At 36.7% G+C, this 17,974-nt stretch overlaps 2 protein-coding genes across 7 annotated transcripts in view; one reads left to right on the top strand and one right to left on the bottom strand.

Annotated features, from left to right (window-relative positions):
* CLCN3 (chloride voltage-gated channel 3) overlaps positions 1–58 on the bottom strand; it is a 71,716-nt gene extending 71,658 nt beyond the window's left edge. The window contains exon 1 of the mRNA XM_033059481.1: positions 38–58. The gene's annotated coding sequence lies outside the window, so the exon portion shown is untranslated. The remainder of the gene's footprint in view (positions 1–37) is intronic.
* The window catches only part of NEK1 (NIMA related kinase 1), a 60,842-nt gene that overhangs the window by 607 nt on the left and 42,261 nt on the right, over positions 1–17,974 (top strand). For all 6 annotated transcript variants that reach the window (XM_033059475.2, XM_033059474.1, XM_033059476.1 and 3 more), the window contains exons 3-15: positions 2,402–2,550; positions 2,631–2,727; positions 4,705–4,802; positions 6,259–6,342; positions 6,745–6,812; positions 6,935–7,021; positions 8,074–8,128; positions 9,496–9,696; positions 12,094–12,154; positions 13,503–13,660; positions 15,692–15,745; positions 15,881–15,928; positions 16,021–16,092. In XM_033059475.2, coding sequence (XP_032915366.1) covers positions 2,434–2,550; positions 2,631–2,727; positions 4,705–4,802; positions 6,259–6,342; positions 6,745–6,812; positions 6,935–7,021; positions 8,074–8,128; positions 9,496–9,696; positions 12,094–12,154; positions 13,503–13,660; positions 15,692–15,745; positions 15,881–15,928; positions 16,021–16,092 — 1,200 coding nt within the window. In that variant the 5' untranslated portion in view covers positions 2,402–2,433. The remainder of the gene's footprint in view (positions 1–2,401; positions 2,551–2,630; positions 2,728–4,704; positions 4,803–6,258; positions 6,343–6,744; positions 6,813–6,934; positions 7,022–8,073; positions 8,129–9,495; positions 9,697–12,093; positions 12,155–13,502; positions 13,661–15,691; positions 15,746–15,880; positions 15,929–16,020; positions 16,093–17,974) is intronic.

Here is a 17,974-nt window from a genome sequence, read left to right as displayed (position 1 = left end):
GGAGCCCCGGCAGGGCTGTGCTGGGGCCCACACGTACCGCCGTGACGGGCTGTGCGGTGCTGCAGCTCGCTGGTGAAACACTTGGAGCTCTTCTCACGGGGGGGGGGTTCTCCCCAATATGCCGACAGCCGCGCGCGCCCCGCCCGTCACGTGACCCCGGCCGCGCGTTACCAGGGTGAAGCGCCGCTAACGCGGACTGGGCGAGGGGACAGGGCCGCGGCCCCGCCCCGGTGCCGACTCGCCCAATGGGAGCCGAGCTGTGGGGCGGAGCCGCCAATAGGGGCGGAGGGGGCGGGGCCTTGCCGGGCGCGAGGCCAGGTTGGGCGGCCGCGGCGGGCAGGTATGGCGGGGTGGGGATGGGGCGGGCGCGGGGGAAACTGACGGGGCGGTCAGGGCCGCCCCTCTGGGAGCCGGACAGGTAGCGGGTGGTCTCCTCCAGCCACCCTGGGGTGGGGAATTCCCGGCCGCGCCTCTCGCCCTGGTGCTGGGCTTGCTCTGGCTGTGCGGGGGCGGCGGCCTGGCGGGGCCCGCTTGCGGAGCGCGGCCCAGCTCGGTCCCTGCCTTGCCCTGTCCTGCCCTGTCCTCCCCTGCCTCTCCCCGTACGCGCGGCCCTGGCCTGGCCGTACGCTCCGGGCGGTCCGGCTGCCTCGGGGTGTGACTTGCGCCGCTTTCCTGCGTGTCTGTGGTGGATGAACTGACTTACTGCCCTGGGCTTGAAAAGACAACGCCCTGTCTGCCCTGATGTCCTTTCTCTGGACACATGTCCTTCCCTTGCCGCATGTAAAAATAAGTTATCTAACTCATAGAAGGTTATATACGCGCTTTGACTGAACTTCTTGCCAAAAAGCTGGTTACTCCCCATTTGTATTTGCACAGAGCAGCATCCAGAAGTAACCCTAAGCTACGCCTAATGCAGCTGGTTTAACTGTAGAGGAACACTGTTTGTTTCATAAAGTAGGAAGAGAACTTCAGTAGAGTCATACAAAATTCAAATTGTGTCCCACCTGCTGTGCTTTTACTGATGCCTGAAAGAGAATGTCGAAGTTAGTACCAAGTCCTTCTTATGTTTAGAAGTGCAACTTCACATTAAACTCTCTGGGCACTGTAAGAAAAAAAACCAAAAAAGCAACTTACCTGCACTGCAGGCCTGCAATGTTAAGTTTTTCCTTTCCTGGTAGTTATGCTTAGTCTTAGTAGTCTTCATATCTCTTCTTTTGCAGAACAGGTAACTTAAGATCTTTCGTTTTGTCTTGCTATTCTAATCAAGCTTATTAATTTTAGTCTGCTTTCATGGTATAGATTAAGCAGCATCTGTGTCTAGTACATGGTAATTCTGTAAAAAAAATTCTCAAATCGAGGAAAGACCCTGATTGTGAGACCTATGATTTGTGTGAAGTTCGGATTGAAGCCTCTAGGATCTCCTGTTGGAAGGAAGCTAGACACAGCAAGGCAGAAATGTTATTAGTTCTTGAAAGTGAGGCTTAAGTGAAGAAAATCTTAGGACATTTTTGTCTTTTTCAGTGTGTGGAAACTTCCTCAGGGTATGGAAGCTCTTTTTGCTTTAAAAAATATAATCTTCTAGTCTACTGTGAATTTGCTCCGTTATGTGTCACTTTGGTCTTTATTTTGCCCTTTCCCTATGCTGTTCTGACATAACTGTATATTGCCATAGCTTCTGCTTGCAGCTCCCTTGTGTCCTGTTTTTACCAAAGTGTTTTTTAATACAGAACCTTAAGCACCATCAAAATTCACCTGAGTACTCCTTTTAATCTGAAAAGGTAGTCTAAGTGGTCAGATAGTATATGAAAAATAGTGATTTGTGCCATTTTGTAAGGATTTGTTTTATAAGCAACATGAAAAGGGTCTTTCAGTCAGACTTAATGCCACACCTTTTTGTGCTGAATAATTATTTGAAATGTGATGGGGATCTGTTGAATTTTTGGCTTCATTATAGTGATAAAAAAGCTGGATTTAGTGCTTCTTAAGAAGCAGTGCATGGGAATTCCCCTGGCCTCCATTGTGTTTCTTTCAAGGGAAGTTGGACACGAGATCTTTAACCAGGTGCTATAGCTCTATGATATTTGTGTGCCAGATAATCAGAAGCCTTGGCACTGATTGCAGTAATTTATTTGAAGACAAAACAGATCCTTTTTAGTCAAAATGAAAGATGAAACAGGTTTTAATTATGCAGCCCTTGTTGGCCCAAAACAAACCAACTGAACCAAAAGAGAATTGAAACTAGGTGTAGGTGATTTACAGAAGAGCAACTGAAGAGACTAATGGATCAACATTTTGAGTAAAAAAATAAGGTACCATGCCCTGATCACGCTAGATCACTAAGTACACCTAACTAAATATGCTCATGGGGTTTTTGTGTTGTTTTGTTTGGTTTTTTTCCCAGTACTCAAATAAGAATGCCTTAAGACAAGAACTATGGATAAATACATCAAAGTACGGAAGATTGGAGAAGGATCCTTTGGGAAAGCAATACTTGTCAAAGCTAAAGAAGATGGCCAACAGTATGTTATTAAAGAAATTAACATCTCTAAGGTGAGTGATTATTACTAATAAATTCCTGATCCATTCTTTTTGTGTTTCTGTTCTCCCAAATCATTATTTTCCTTTTGAAGATGTCAAATAAGGAGAGAGAAGAATCAAGGAGAGAAGTTGCTGTTTTGGCTAATATGAAACACCCAAATATTGTCCTGTATAGGGAGTCATTTGAAGGTAAGATGAACTAATACAGTAGAATCTGAAGTAACATGAGTAATTCTGTGCACTACTTACTGCACTTAGTCTAAAAATCAGGGACTTTTCTCTCTTTAATCAGTATTTTTCATACCTTTATTACTTACTTATTTTCCATACTTTTTTCAGAATTCCCATCCATGTTTAAAAATAATTGTAGTTCAGGAAAAAGGACAACAGATAAACGAATATTCATGACTATATCCTGCATGCATTAGTTTTGGTTGGTGCTTAAATGAAAGATATTCTCTTGTTTCTCCAGAGCATAAGTCTCCTTGAACATACCCTAGCAACTGGAATGCTTGTGTAGGTTAAATTTGTGTAGGTTAAATTACAGTCTAAATTTGGATATTGATAACCTAGCAAGAGCAGTTTTATGTCCAAATCTGTTGTCTTAGAGTGCAGTTTTCAGTAACTGCAATCATGTTGCTTTCAGAGTTGGAAAAATAGATGAGACTATTTACTTCATCAGGCAGTGAAGGAAGGAGAAGTATAATTCTACATTGTCTTCTCATTGAATGTCTTGGGAAATGGTCAGAACAGAAAAAAGATCCCAAAAACCTATTGGAAAAGTTAAAATATTATTAAAATCCCCTAAATATTATTTGAAGTGCTGTTTAGCAATTCTGGTCTCTTTTTCTTTCCTTCCTTTCTGCTGACTTTCTTACGTCTTTTGCCTGGGGCTTTCACTTTTTCTTTTCATTAAATTAGATTTTCGTGACATAATCATGTTACACAACCACACTTCTGATTTATAAAGACTGTTTTTCTTCATTGTGGTCGAGGCCTGTTCTTTAAGACTGGTTTTTTTTTCATTACAAGTTAGATCCTGTAATCCATAATTCGCAAGACTTTGTGTTGCATCTTTATTGCCAGAACACATTGACTTTGAATACATTGAATATAAAGTTTATAGCTGAGAATTATTTCAGCAATAGACGTGCAAGAAATCCAGACTCCTGGAATCATCTTTTAAAATAATACTAATTAAAGATAATAATAACCAAACAGAGAAGCAGCTCTAAGGGTTCGATGTTTTGAAAGGCAGATTTCAGAAGCATTCTCTGGGAGTGAAATTTAAGTGACTTAGATGATTCAATTTATTTTAATACAAAGTTTTGTAAGTGCTGTAAGTGACTAACTTTTTCATAAAATAGGAGTTTTTTTCCTTTTGAGCAGCATGTGACTGATTTTCTGCAGTTTTTCATCTCTTCTCAAAATCATGCCTAGTATGTGAGTAGTGTAGTTCTTACGCTTTTGGCAAACTTGCAATTTGCTTCTGCCTAATGTGTTTTTTCATCAGTAACTGGGAAAACCAAAACTTTGAATGAAGTTTTATGTTTGATCATACCTCCTACTGGAAACTTGCATGGGATTTTTTGAAGTCTCTTGAGATTTCATTCAAAAATGAGAAAATAATTGTTGCCATCTGTCGTTGTCTGCTGGAAGTTTTCTTACTGTTCTTCTGACTAAAATAAACTGCATGTCTAGTAACAAAGCTGATGGCTGTCACGTTCTGGCAAGTCCAGGTAAAATTCCAAGAAAGAACAAGGCAAATAGAGGCAACTTAAGATCCCTGTTTTAGGGTAGGGGGATCTATAGGAGGCTTGAAAGGAATGTGAAGCTTGGTTTTATATTGCGTTCATAAAATGACACCTTTAATTTCATAGTGGTTTTGAATGCCATATTGGGGCATTGGTTCAGTAGATGTGATTCTTTTCTCTCTATATCAAAATAGTCCAATGATACCAAAATAGGAAAATTAGTCATGAAACTCAAAATAATAAACATATTTTTGCTTGAAGATTGAAAAAATAGACTAATAAATTATATCTAAAACTGCATGTGAAAAAGTAAAATTTTTGTTGCTTTTTCTGTGACTGTGGTGGGGATATTTAGAAAGTTTAGTAAAGAAGAATCTTGGTTTTGTCTTTTTGAAATACTTTTACTTTACAGAAAATGGCTGTCTGTACATAGTGATGGATTACTGTGAAGGAGGAGACCTATTTAAAAAGATAAATGCCCAAAAAGGAATCCTATTCTCTGAAGATCAGGTAACAGCAAACTGCTGCTATAATGTTTTGTTGCAGGATACTTTTTCATTAATTTTAAATTATTTTGGTTATAGATATGGTTTCTTAATCTAAAAGGAGATTCTCAAATAGTCATTTGTGTTGCTGTTGGTCAATGTAGTATCATTAAAAAGCAAAATCAAACCAAAACACAAACAAAAAAAAACCAAACACAAAAAAAGCCCTGCACAAAAAAAATCCCAGAAAGAAAATATAGTTGGAAGCCTTGGCTATGTTACTTGAGATTTTGTCTGTATGTGTAAGATGCTTTTAAAAACTGGATCTCTTGTGAAGGAAACCAAATCTGAAACGTGAAAAATACTGAAAGACAACATGAATATCCTTAAACCTCTGAAATAATGTCTTTAAAGATGTAATGGCATAGGATTTTTATATTTTAATACCAATTTTCATGTGTCATAAGTATAAAATAAATTAGTTTGTAAGTCTAATAATATGAAATATGGAAGTATGGAGTTGGCATAATTCAAAAGTTGTTTTTATCAGTAATAAAAATTGAATCTGCTGATATACTTCCAATACATTTTCTTTTTCCACAAAACTGGTTATAAAGTAATTTTTAGTGAAAAATGGGTGACATAGTGTGGAATAAATGAGAGTATTTTAAATACAGATTTGATTAAATTAAGTAAAAATAAGTTATGTAGGATTCAGAGTGGATTTTTTGTTAGGGCTGACACATTTCTTTGTTTATAAATTGTTTCTATGCTTTTGTCTGCATCCAGTAGAATGTCAATTTACCTAGGATTGGAAAGCCTTAGTAGTATATGAAACATTTGGGATATAATTTGTAACACTTTAAATTTTTGTCATTTGACCTCACTTTTACAAGAAGGACTTCAAGTGGAAAAGTGAAAATTATACCTTGCCTTATACTATAATTTTGCCATGTATATACTTCTAAGTAGTGAATATAAAACTGTTATTCACATGGCAAAGTTCCTGTCGTTAGTCACTTCTTAAATTGTGATTTTTGCAAATTTACCCAGAAAAGGGCATTGTTGGCATGTTTGTAATCTTCTAGTTAGATGTTTGTTGCTGTTCTCATCAAAATCTACTTTGTAATATTTGTCCTTTTAAGGTAAGATACACAAAATTACTACATGTAAAATAAGTGTTTCTGTGAGCATCAATAGGGCTTTCTAGGACTCTTGGTCAATTAACTGAGTGCAAGAAAACTTGTATTGGCTACAGCAAAAGTACAATATTTTAATGTGCAAGTTCCACATCTTAGGCATTTTAACCAATCAAATCCATATAAAGTTTTTCATTATTCTGTGGTATTAATGAAGCAGGTAAGGTGGGGAGGGAAGTAAAATCTGTAGTTATAATTAAAGTCTGATTTTATAATATCTTATAAGTGGAGAAGTTTTCAGATAAATGACAAAGTTGATGTTGCATTTTCTTTCATGAATAGATTCTGGATTGGTTTGTACAAATCTGTTTAGCACTAAAACACATACACGATAGAAAAATCTTGCATCGGGACATAAAGTCGCAGGTATGTAGGTGGCTATTTTTCAACTGAATTGTCTTTCAAAGTGATTGCATTCATATCTTCCTAATTTGTTTATGTAAACATTTCTAATAGTGGAAATGCTTCTTCAGTCTGCAGATTTATATATTTGTACAAGTAGATGAGGCACTTTAGTGAAACTACAGGTGTTACTCATGTATTTATTTGTGGGGACAGAAAAGGTTGTGTTTGACAATGTGAAGCAGTGTTTTCTCATATTCATGATGTCGGACTTGTATAGGTCTGGTGTTCCGTAGAAGTCAGTTACAGTGACTTGGGGGATGGAATGGGAGAAAACTTTCTTCTTCTCAAAACATGTAGAGAACAAAAAGTGTGCAATTGTATGAATATTTTAATTAACAAATTTCTTCACATTTCTGTACCAAGAATATATTTTTAACCAAAGATGGAACAATACAGCTGGGAGATTTTGGAATCGCCAGAGTTCTGAACAGGTAATTCCTTTCTGATACTGTTTTTCCTCTGACTTAATTTAAATTGCTTTGATCAAGGAAAATACAATCTGTGCACTTCATGTGAGTTAACCAGTTAACATCCATCCTTATTTTTGTCTTAGTACTGCAGAGTTGGCACGCACTTGCATAGGAACACCGTACTATTTGTCACCTGAAATATGTCAGAACAAGCCTTACAACAATAAAAGGTACTACTAAGGATTTTATTAAATATTTTCAATAAAAAGAAGAAAATGAGTTCTTGTAGGAATCTAAAGCTGTTCTAATCAAATGATGGTGAACATCTGTCTCTTAGTTTGTCTCTTACACAAGGAGGTACTGAACTTCACTGTAGAGGTGGTACCTTAGTAGGCCTTCAGTGGAAAGCAGTGTCATGGAGAGATGACTTAGGTTAATGCTTCAAGTTCTAGATCTAGTTGTGTTCTTAATTGTGGCACTACTTTTGCCCATCTGCGCAGTGGTTGTACTGCCTTCATTTATGCACTACCAATGTGAAGCTCTATTAAGTATGAAACAGCAGTTTTATTATCTGAGCACGTGATGTGCGTGGATAGGTGCTCAGGTTGCTCCAGGTAAGGAAGTCATACAGATACCTCACTTACACCTTTACTGCCCTGGCAGCAGCCTGTACCTGGTGACTGTCCCCAGTATAATTAACAGGCTGTTAATAAGTTACCCTTCCACTGCACCAAGCTGTTGCATTCATTGCTGTGAGTGCCTTATTTCAATGGATTTTTAAGAGATAAAAATGGTTACAAATCCTTCCCCTTAATTTCTTCTATGTTGGATTTATTATCCAGTGATGTTCTAACCAAATCCTGTAATAACAGAGGTTAGGTTTAGTCACTGCTAAACAGAATAAATTGACTTTGAGAATTGTATTTGCTGAATTAGGTGATGAGGTTTTCTTGCCTTTTGTTTGTTTAATTCAAAGACTTCAGGCAAAATTATATATTTAGATAAAAGAAGTCTTTGTCCATATTTTGTCTAATTTCTGTGACTTAGATGGTTCTAAATCAGAAACCAAAACAGCACCATCTGGTTTTCAGGGTGGCCTTACTTTGACTGATGAATTGATTTTGGGGTTTTTGTTTCCTTTGGGTTTTGCAGAGTCCAAGTCCATAGAGGGGAGCTTGTACGCACTCAAAAATCCACCCTTTTCAGAGATAGACTTCACAGATATAAGTTACTTGGCAATGTTAATCTTGAACTAAGTTTTAATGTTTTCTTTTTGATTTAGTGATATCTGGGCTCTTGGTTGTGTTCTCTATGAAATGTGTACACTTAAACATGCGGTGAGTAGAAACTGTGTGTGTCTATAAAGGAATAGTGATTTCAAACAGAATTTATCTCTGATATTATGCAGATGCATTTTAGTTGATGAAAAATTTTCATAGTAGCTGTTTGAAAATTACCTTCAGCATTTTTGCCTCTGCTTCCTGTGTCAACCAACATTTTTCATTGGTGTTTTGTTTCATGCCAATCTCTCAGGTATCTTGACACTTTTGATTTTAATGGACTGTATCAGCTGAAAAAATTGTTAGTTGTTGTAGCAAAGAGTACTGGGAATAGTGAGGAGCCTTGTGGGGTTTTTTTTTTTTGGTTGGTTTGAGCTTTTTGTTGTTTTTGTTGTTTTGTTGTTCTTGTTTGGGGTTTTTGGTTGGTTGGGTTGGGTTTTATTCCCAAGAAAACTTGAATTCGTTGAAAGCTTCATTGAAAGTCTGAATTTGGATTCTGCTTTTTTGCAAATGGATTAATGTATTTCTGTTTAGAACAGAAATAGTGCTTAGGAAAAACTGCCAAGGTGGAAAAGTTGCCTTTTTCCAATTTTTTCTTCTTCTGCCTGTGTGTGTGTAGTTTGAAGAGTGTTTTCATCATCCATTTTTCAGTTAGGAAGGGAAGAAAATGTTTGGGCTTAGTCCTGTCCTGTTTTGGATTCTTTTGTGGATTTTGCATTATTGGAGCTTTTTAGTAGCTATTTTTATTAAAAGAAAAAGATTATAACAATATGAAAATTGAAAGAAATATTTTCAAGGTATAAGAGTTTAATGTCATTTCAAGCTTTTGTAATTTCTTCTTCTTGGTCTTTTATGTGGCAACACTGCTGACCATGTTTAATTTCTGAGAGTTGATGTCAACAATTAGTTTTCTGAAAGCTGGGTGATATGTATTGTTTTCTTTTTATTGTACAAAGGAATTGAAATGGTGCCCTCTGTTACCTGGGCTCAAACTGAAGTCTGAGTATTCCCTTGATTTCACCCTAAATGAGTGTGAATACTTACATATTGTAATTTGAAATGGGGGGTTGCTAAAAAAGTCAGAATGCATGTTGTGGTTCAAAGCCTTTGGAAGAGATCAAGCAGATAATTATTTTTTCTTTAGTTATATATCGCTGTCAGTCTAGATCTGGAGGGAAGTAATTGCTTGTTAGGAACATTTATGTTTCTATAGTATGAAATACCTGTATTATGATGTATTTTAAATTGGAATTTTAATTTGAATACTTGGCAACAGATTATTTTGAACTGCTGGTGTTGATCTTGAAAATATGCATGTTGAGGCAAAGAAGGGGCACTGTTAGTTTGGTTTCTTTATCGTCTGTATGTGCAGCCTTGCCTGTGGACAGGTGATAAGAATACCTGTTTTTTTCCTTGTGATACAGTTTGAAGCCGGTAACATGAAGAACTTGGTCCTTAAGATAATCTCTGGACCTTTTCCTCCTGTTTCTATGCATTACTCCTACGACCTACGTAATCTGCTGTCACAGCTGTTTAAAAGGAATCCTAGGAATAGACCATCAGTAAACTCCATATTGGAGAAAAACTTTATAGCCAAACGGGTTGAAAAATTTCTCACACCAGAGGTATGGAGTTACTTTTGATTCTAACTTTGTTAACAGCATCATAGAACTTTACTTTTTCTTTATTGCAATGTTAATGTATTACATGGAAAACTGGAATTATGGTATTCCCTAGGGCTCTTATAGACAGAGTCAGTTGAGGAAAAAATAGTTTTACTATGAACTGTAAAGGAAAGTCTCAAATTATTAGGTAGTTTCCATACGTAAATCTGAAGTGACCTGTTCTGAAGTGCATCACTTTGTACATTTTTCTATATCGTGAGGAATCACGACAGATTATTTGTTTAAATACGTATCTTTTCATAAAATGCTGCTGTCAGTTATTTCAACATTGTTGCTGTATAAAATTTCTTCAATCCATTTTTTGTTTGTAATTTAAAATGGCCTGAGAACCTGTTCTGGAAAATAAATCTTTACATTTCTTGAGGTTTAAATGTATCATTTGTACATACCCTCAAGGAAGTTGCTTCCTATTATGTTTAAAGTCTATTAATGTCATTTGATATCTGATAATGTCCTTTTAATATGAATCTAGTCAAAAGAGGTCAAGATTAACAAGTGAATAATAGTACTGATATGAGGTAAATAAATATAGAAGAGAAAGGACATGGAGGAAGTGCAGTATAAATAATGGATTCTAATTCACAACTAAAGAAATGTCATGAAAAGGCTACATATAATTGGAATTTCTATTGTGTTGAAGTAGACTTTCAACTTACTTCAGATTGAAGTCCCAAAGAAAGGTAGAATTCAGAAATCTTTACAGATAAGTTTGTTCTGACATTTGCAACAGTAATAATTTGATCTAATTTTATTTCCAGTAGCTAGAATGGATATGAAATTTTTATTTGGAGTTAGTCAGTCAAAGTATAATAGTAATAGGCTGTCTCTATCATCAGATGGTCATACTAATTTGTCTTAAATTGAGTATGAATACTTAGGCACAATTTTTCCAACTGTACCACTGCTATACCACTTACAGGTGCCCTGTAGTATCTAAAGCAACAACAACAACAAAAAAACCCACACAGAAAGCACCTTTTACTAAATGTATCAATCTGGTACATTCATATTCAACAGGAGGTGGTCATTCTTTGACACAGCTGTGATGCTTATTTTCTTTCAGTATCATCCATGGCTAATGCTGTTGTCCTCTGTTTTTCTTAGTCCAAGTTTAAAAATTATTTCATACTTGACATCTTTGGGATGTTGCAACTGTTGCTGAAATCCTGTTCTTAAATGTCAGGAAATCAATCTTCCAGTTTTATGTAAATCCTTTCTTAAGCTTCATAGTTACTAAGTTGCACTAAAGAGTGGATCTAAATTAGCATAAATTTTTAAAGAAGAGAGGGGGCTCTTTGAAAGATATTGAAGAGTCAGGTTTCTGTTCTGTCAGTAAAGGTGTTTTCATGGAAACATACTTCAGTTGCTACAGCTTACCACTCAAATAAAAGCTTCAAGATCACTGAAATACCATTAGTAGAAAACTAGAGGAAACTGTGTGACTTCTAGCTTACAAAATCTTTGATGCCAGACTCTACGGATTAAAAATTTGCTCTGCCGTTGTGTGCAGGGTCCTAAGTTCGGCACTTTGGTACTTGTTTTGGGTTTTTTTACAGGTTTAACTTCTCTGCATCCATTGTAACTGGCTGGTGCAAATCAAAGGAATCTGGGTAGTTCAAGATTCTGTAAAGACTATTCCTGAACTGGATGAATTTTCATTTATCCTTGCTGCTCTTCCTTGAATATTTTTCATTTCTTCTATATAGGTTTTCAGGTGTTTGGTTCAGAACTACCTACAGTATTTAAAATGATGGCCTATTAATATTTGAATATTCTTTGTCTAGTGTCATATTTTTCACCCCAGTAAGACTGCTTTCCATATTTTATTATGCTAATTTGATATGCCTGACAGCACACCATATATATTTTTCCAGATATCCACATATGTGGCCATTTTCTCATCTTGAAAAGGATGGCAACACTTTAAAACTTCAAACATTTTTAAAGAACTAATGTTTTTGCATGAGCTATATGAGAAATTGAGGTGAACTTTGGCAGCTACTCAGAAATCAAAAATTAATTGTGCATTAAAATTGTGTTGATGCTCACATTAACATTGTTCTTAGCTAGTTAATAAATGAGATAACATGTGCCACCCAGAAGTCAGACTAAATTGCTTTTTAAAATTACTTGAGAAATTATAGCAAAAATGTTTGAAAATACCTCTGCTTCATATTGGTGTTAGTAATACTAGATTCAAGTTCAGTATTCATTTAAATGTAATTTACAGTAAATGCTCTTAATTAGATACTTACTGCTGATGGCACACTTGTCTGAAAATGAGTTCTTCCTAACTTTGGTCTCAGGTACTACTGACTAACTCTTCAACTTATTTAGCTTATTGCAGAAGGATTCAATCACAAAATTTTCCACAAGTTTGGACCACATGCTTCACCAGGTAAGTTGTGTCTACACTGCTTTGGCTTTCAGCTCTGTCATGTATAGATCATGTAAAGATCATGTATATAGCTTTGTTCTTTTACTAGGAGTATTTTTTGGTGTGCTTTCATACCTTACTGTAGAATTTTCTGGAAAAGAGAGGAAACAATTTCTTCTCATCCCCTGGGGAGCAGCATATATGTTGGGTACAAATAATGCAAATGTAAGCTATGGGTCTGTAATATATTAAGTGTACTTTTTCCTCTAGCAGTATGCTCTGGCAAGGGCTTTGGTATCTTTTGATAATGTTGTGTCCTCCTATTCTGCAGTAAGAGAGCCCTGCTAACCCAGAATCAAACCCACAATATTAGTGTATATTCAGGAGCTCTACAGGGAAAACAATATCCCTAAAGGCCATTGAAGCTCTTCTAGAACTCATCTTCTGCTGACTTCAGCATTGCAGGTTTCAGTCCAGTGTTGTTAGTGGATACAGGCTTATCTCTATATTTCATTAGGAAACCTCTTTCCTGTGTGCATGATCACTGTGCAGTTAAGCAAGGCAGCTGAATTAAGTGTCAGTTATCCAGTTTGAAGGCTTAAGATTTAAAAGCACGGGAATTGTTTTTTTCTATTTCTTATCAAACATCAAACTTAGACAAGCTAATACATCAGCTTATGTGAATGAAACGTTCACAGTTTGTTAGGGGTTCAGGGGGATGCTCATGCACAAAAAACCTGAAACCCAACTGTGACTGCAGAGCAAATTTACTTTTATTACTAGCAGTAGCAAATAATACATACTGACCACTGGTTCCTTTGAAGCTGCTGGGCAGGAGAAGAAGGTGGAGAGCATAGTGTTCATGCAGGAGAGGCAGGCAGGGTGTCCCCTGGATCCACACAATGTGCGTCCTGTCCTTGCCGCCTCTCCAGCCCAGAACCACACCTCCGGGTTTCTCCTCAGGAGTGGAATTTTTCCAGTTACAATGTCATCTCAGTTCTGGCCAGTGCATGAGATGAGCCACAGAGGCTCGTGATCCCACCTCCATGCTAACAACAGCTCCATTGTGCATTATTCCTCTTTCACAGGTCAAGTTCCCACCGATGGACCGATACACTGTTTCTCTTTCAAGGGTCAAGTTCCCAGCAGTTATACAGTAAAGTTTTCTTGTTTTGTTAATGTGCACAAGAGCCGACTGAATATGGCAGGACCTTAGACATTACTTTGGTCCCTGACACACAGTTCACCTGTTTTTCTCCAGTTTTGCTGTTCTAAGACTTCGGGAAAGGGAAATATGATATACACTGGCCAGTCTGGGTAGCTCAAAACCAGGGGTTTTCTATTGTGAGGTTTTTTTTTTCCTTTCCAGCTAAAAGACCAGTTCAAGAACAAACACTGACTTCAGTTGCACCAGCTCAGAAAATTACCAAACCTGCTGCAAAATATGGAGTGCCTTTAACTATCAGGAAGTCTTGTGGTGTACCTAAAAAGCCTAATGAGAAGAAACCGTTGACCAAAATTAGACAGGTAAGAAGCTAAGTTAGTTAAATTGAGCAGTTTTTTCATACTTTAAATACTGTGCCTTCCTTTTCAAAATGTCTTGGTATGTGGACATGCCTCATGCACCTGTAGAGAAAGTAGAGCTAGTAGTCTAAATGCTTGACTTGCTTCATAATTGATTGTTTGTTTAGTTGGTTTTAAAATAATTTTTGTAAACTCCTACTTTAGGCTTGGGTTTTCATTCCAAGGCTAAATTACATTTGTGTGTTTTCATTTGCTTTGTTGGTGTTAACCACTCTTAGAGATATTGGAAGCCTTTCACATATACCAAGATCATTACACTGGATAGGAGCATTTGCATCTTTTTTCTATGTTCCAAAATAATTTCAAGTTTTCAAAATATGCAATCTTTTTCTTGCCATTTTATGAAGTATTGTCAGACAAAGAAACTGTGTAATTGAAAGAGGAGTTTTTCAGATTTAATTCCATGATCCAGTGAGAAAGTTTTGTGTATGCTGTCATGGAGTACTTCTGATCTTTCTTCCTGTTCTCTTCTCTGTATTCCTTATTACATAAAACTTTTATTCTCTCTCTCTCTCTCTCTCTCTCTTTCTTCCATTAATTACTGAATGGTCAGGAGTTGTTTTTGCTGCAGCTAGTTTTGAGCTGTATGCACATGCCAAACAACTAGCAACCAAGAGGCTGCTGCTGCTTCAGCAAGAGAACTAATTCAGATTTTCTTCTCTATAAGTAACATTGTTATTGTGGAGTTTGAGGGGGTTTTTTATCTTCTTCCATGAAATTTCAGGGAATGTAATACTAAGACCTCTATTCATCTGTCAAAGTTGTAGGTGGATGGAAATTTATCCTTGAGATGCAAATTATCTCTGAAGTTCAATAGTTATCAGAGGTTTAGAGAAAAGCTCATTGATCACACAAGCCTTGTTGAAACAGTTTAAAAAAGCAAGAAGAGAGAGTGTGGACTTCTTTTGTGTCCATATGAAATCATGAGGTTTATGTGTTGTAAGGCTTAGTTGCAAACCCATCTGTGGGTCTTTATCATAGGTTTCACCAGCCAGCACTGATCCAACTTGCCCTGAGACTTAATGTGGCAGGGGAGAAACTGAGGAAATATCCTCTTTCCACATGGAAGAAGTCAGTGATGCTGCTATTTTAAGACAGTCTTTTTGTGAATTGTACCTAGTGATGAGATGCAGGATAGAAACAATGGCTACAGCTTAATATAAATTGTCTTCTCTGAGTCTGAGCCTGCAACTCTTAGCTGATTTTTCAGAGGAGCATGCAACAATCATCTCCTTTATTTAGTAATATTGTATTAACATTGTATTATTACAAATCTCTAAAGGTTTCTAAATTCTGTGGTACTTGATTTAAAGTACCCATTTGACAGGATTGCATGCTGTCAAAAGAAATACTGTGAAGCTCTGTGTGTTCTAGTATGGTCTGAAAAAAAAAGCTTTAAAAGTAATGATGGCTTTTATGAGAAGATTAGAATAAACAGCACATTTTATTAACTATAGCTGCTTCTTTAGCAGGTATTCAGTGGTGGCTGTGTTGTCATAGGTAACAAGACCCTTAGTCAGAGCTGGAACCAAGCGAAGTACCAAGGAAAAGAACCCTAGGATAACCTACCAAATCTTTTCTGCAAATAAGAGAATCTTAGTATCTAGGCCCCCTCAAAGAGTTACTATAAAGAAAATATTGTAATAAAGAGTGTGATAGTACCAGAACAGAAAAATAAAAACATAACAGATTTAAAAATCGCTTTCTTCAGCTTTTGAAGAACTTTTAGTATAGGATGAACATGAAATTGTCTGTTTTCAAACTGAGCAAAAGCCAAGTCCACAGCAAGAATGACAAAAAATGACTTTCAACCTTTCCTCATCATCTTTTTTCCCAAACATTATATAGCAGTGATTTTTTTTTTTTCTATCTTCGTGAACATACACCAGCAATTGGATCAATAACCCATCTTGACAGAGACTTGACAGAGTAATGGCTCAGTAATAAATATCAAATTATATGCTTATTTTTCAGGAACCTTCAAAAAAGAAAAGGTTAGAATTGCCTGAAAAACGCCAGAGAGAGCAGGTAGACAAGAGTCTTCAGATTTTACTTTATTCCCCCATATTAATTTTAATTAAATACCTTGAGGTGTGTTGTGTAAAAATATACAGTAGTTTGATTTCCCAGTTCCTTAACATGTTTAATCCTTATACATTGCAGACCAGTTTACCGAAGGCAGATGAAATGAGAAGATTGGAAAAAGAAAGGGTAAAATATGTTTAAAATGTGTTACGTGTGAAGTTCAGTTATTGCTTAGTGGTTTCTTGAATTTTGTTTTCCTGTATTGTTTTCTCCTTCAGATGGAACGAATAAACAGAGCCAGGGAACAAGGATGGAGGAATGTGCTTGGTTCAGGTGGAAGTGGTGTTAAGGTTGGCAGCAGATGCAGAAATGTGGTGGTCTGTTCCCCCCACCTTTGATAATATGAAATGGTCTTCTCTTTTCAGAAAGATCTGCTCTTGGAGGTCAACTCTTCGGGCTATCCATTATTAATCTGTGGATAATTTGAGATAGACTGTAACAGCCTGACCTTTTGGAGATTGTGTACAATTTTCATTTTCAATGTTTACTGAATTTCTGAATCTCTTCTCTTTCTGCCAGTAATGGTTTTCACACACCACTTTCTTATTTCCACACCTGCTTTTGCTACTTTTCCTGTGCTGAGTGTATGCATGAACAGCTTCTTTCACATCCAAGTTTGTTCTTGAATTTTTTTGTTCCCAGGTTTTCATATTATAGTAATGGACTTCTTTCCCAGTATTAAACAGTTGCCTCTAAACTTTCATTTTTATTTAGCAACATACGTGTTTCTATATGTCAATAAGATGTTCAGGAGGGGAGTAAAAAATTCTGAGTAAATCTAATTCTTTTTTTAATGCAGTGTGCTGTTTAGCCATTCACTTTATGCATAATTTAATCTGATTCCTGTGACAGTTTCTTTTTCCCTATTTGTGCATGTCATAGTTTCATAGAAGCATAACTGTCCTGGAGAGTAGTCTCATTAAGTCAGTTAAATATAAGGGTTTGGGTACTTTCATCAGACAGAGCCAGTGCAGGATTTTAAGTAGGGCTATGTGTAAATCTAGCTGACAATGGAAAGTGGATTGAAAGACAGAGGTTTATTGTGGTAGTAGTGACACCAAAAAAGAGACACAAAAATCTTATGAAAATACTGGGCATAAACATGTTTAGTAGGGTTTTTGTAAGCAAACTTTGAGCAATAAAGTAAAAATGGATAGAGGTTTTATTGCTATTCCTTGTAAAAAAATGAGGAATACACAAACACTGACCATGTTTCAGTAGCTTATTAAATATTTCATTTCAAAATAATTACCCTCTTTGGATGTGTGCTTCACATCATATAAGTAAAGCTTAAATATAAATGCAAACTTAAGTATATCATACTTTGAAAACTACGAAGTGCTGATTTAATGGGGAAAAAAATCAAGAAATTTAATTTGCTTCCTGTGTTGTCCTCTTCTCCTTCAAGATCATACTGGCAGGCATCAATACCAGCTTCCATACAACATGATATGCATGCATCCTCACATTTGGATGAGAGTTGCATCTGTTCCTGAGCACAGTGTTTCTGACTAACTCAGAAAGTTTTACGGAGAACTGTTCTGTTGTAGCTCCAGCTGCATTGTTATCTATATTCTCAGTTATCTACGGAAACTAAGGCCAGTGAGTGTGTCTGTTTTCACCAAGTGTCACTGGTGTAAAACATCATGGTAGGTGGAAAAATTATTAAGATGTCTTCTTCAAATTCAATAGTTGAGTACAAATCATACTGCAGGCTTCTAGTTTACCATCATTTCAGATTTCCATATATTATTATAGTATTCTTGACTTAATTATCTTTTTCCTTTCTCCAGCATGAAAACAGTATATCCAGCAACTCCCTGACAGTTGAATAGCATTGTTCAAGCTTTCCAATAACACAAGCCATATAGCTTCTTACAAAGGCACAACAGAGTCATGCACTGCTTGATTCTGTCCTGTTTTCTTTTAGGGTTGATTGCTGGTACCTGTTTCTGAGGAAAAGTAGAGAAAGAGGTGACAAGTGTTTAGCTTTGAGTTTGTGGGTCTAGCAGGAGCTGCAGCTGTTCTCTAGACTGTTGATGAGCACCTGCTTCATATCATTTGCCTAGAGAATGATGATCATACCTCTAGAATTTCTTTAGATTTTGGCAACTGAATTCTAATAATGATAGATGAAGTTTTGAATAGTGTCTAAAGTAAGACTTTTCCTTC

This window comes from Catharus ustulatus, chromosome 5 (assembly GCF_009819885.2).
Source record: "Catharus ustulatus isolate bCatUst1 chromosome 5, bCatUst1.pri.v2, whole genome shotgun sequence".
In the NCBI taxonomy this organism is placed as follows: Eukaryota; Metazoa; Chordata; class Aves; order Passeriformes; family Turdidae; genus Catharus; species Catharus ustulatus.
The sequence above is the reverse complement of the archived record's forward strand: the minus strand, read 5'-3'. Positions and strand labels throughout refer to the sequence as shown.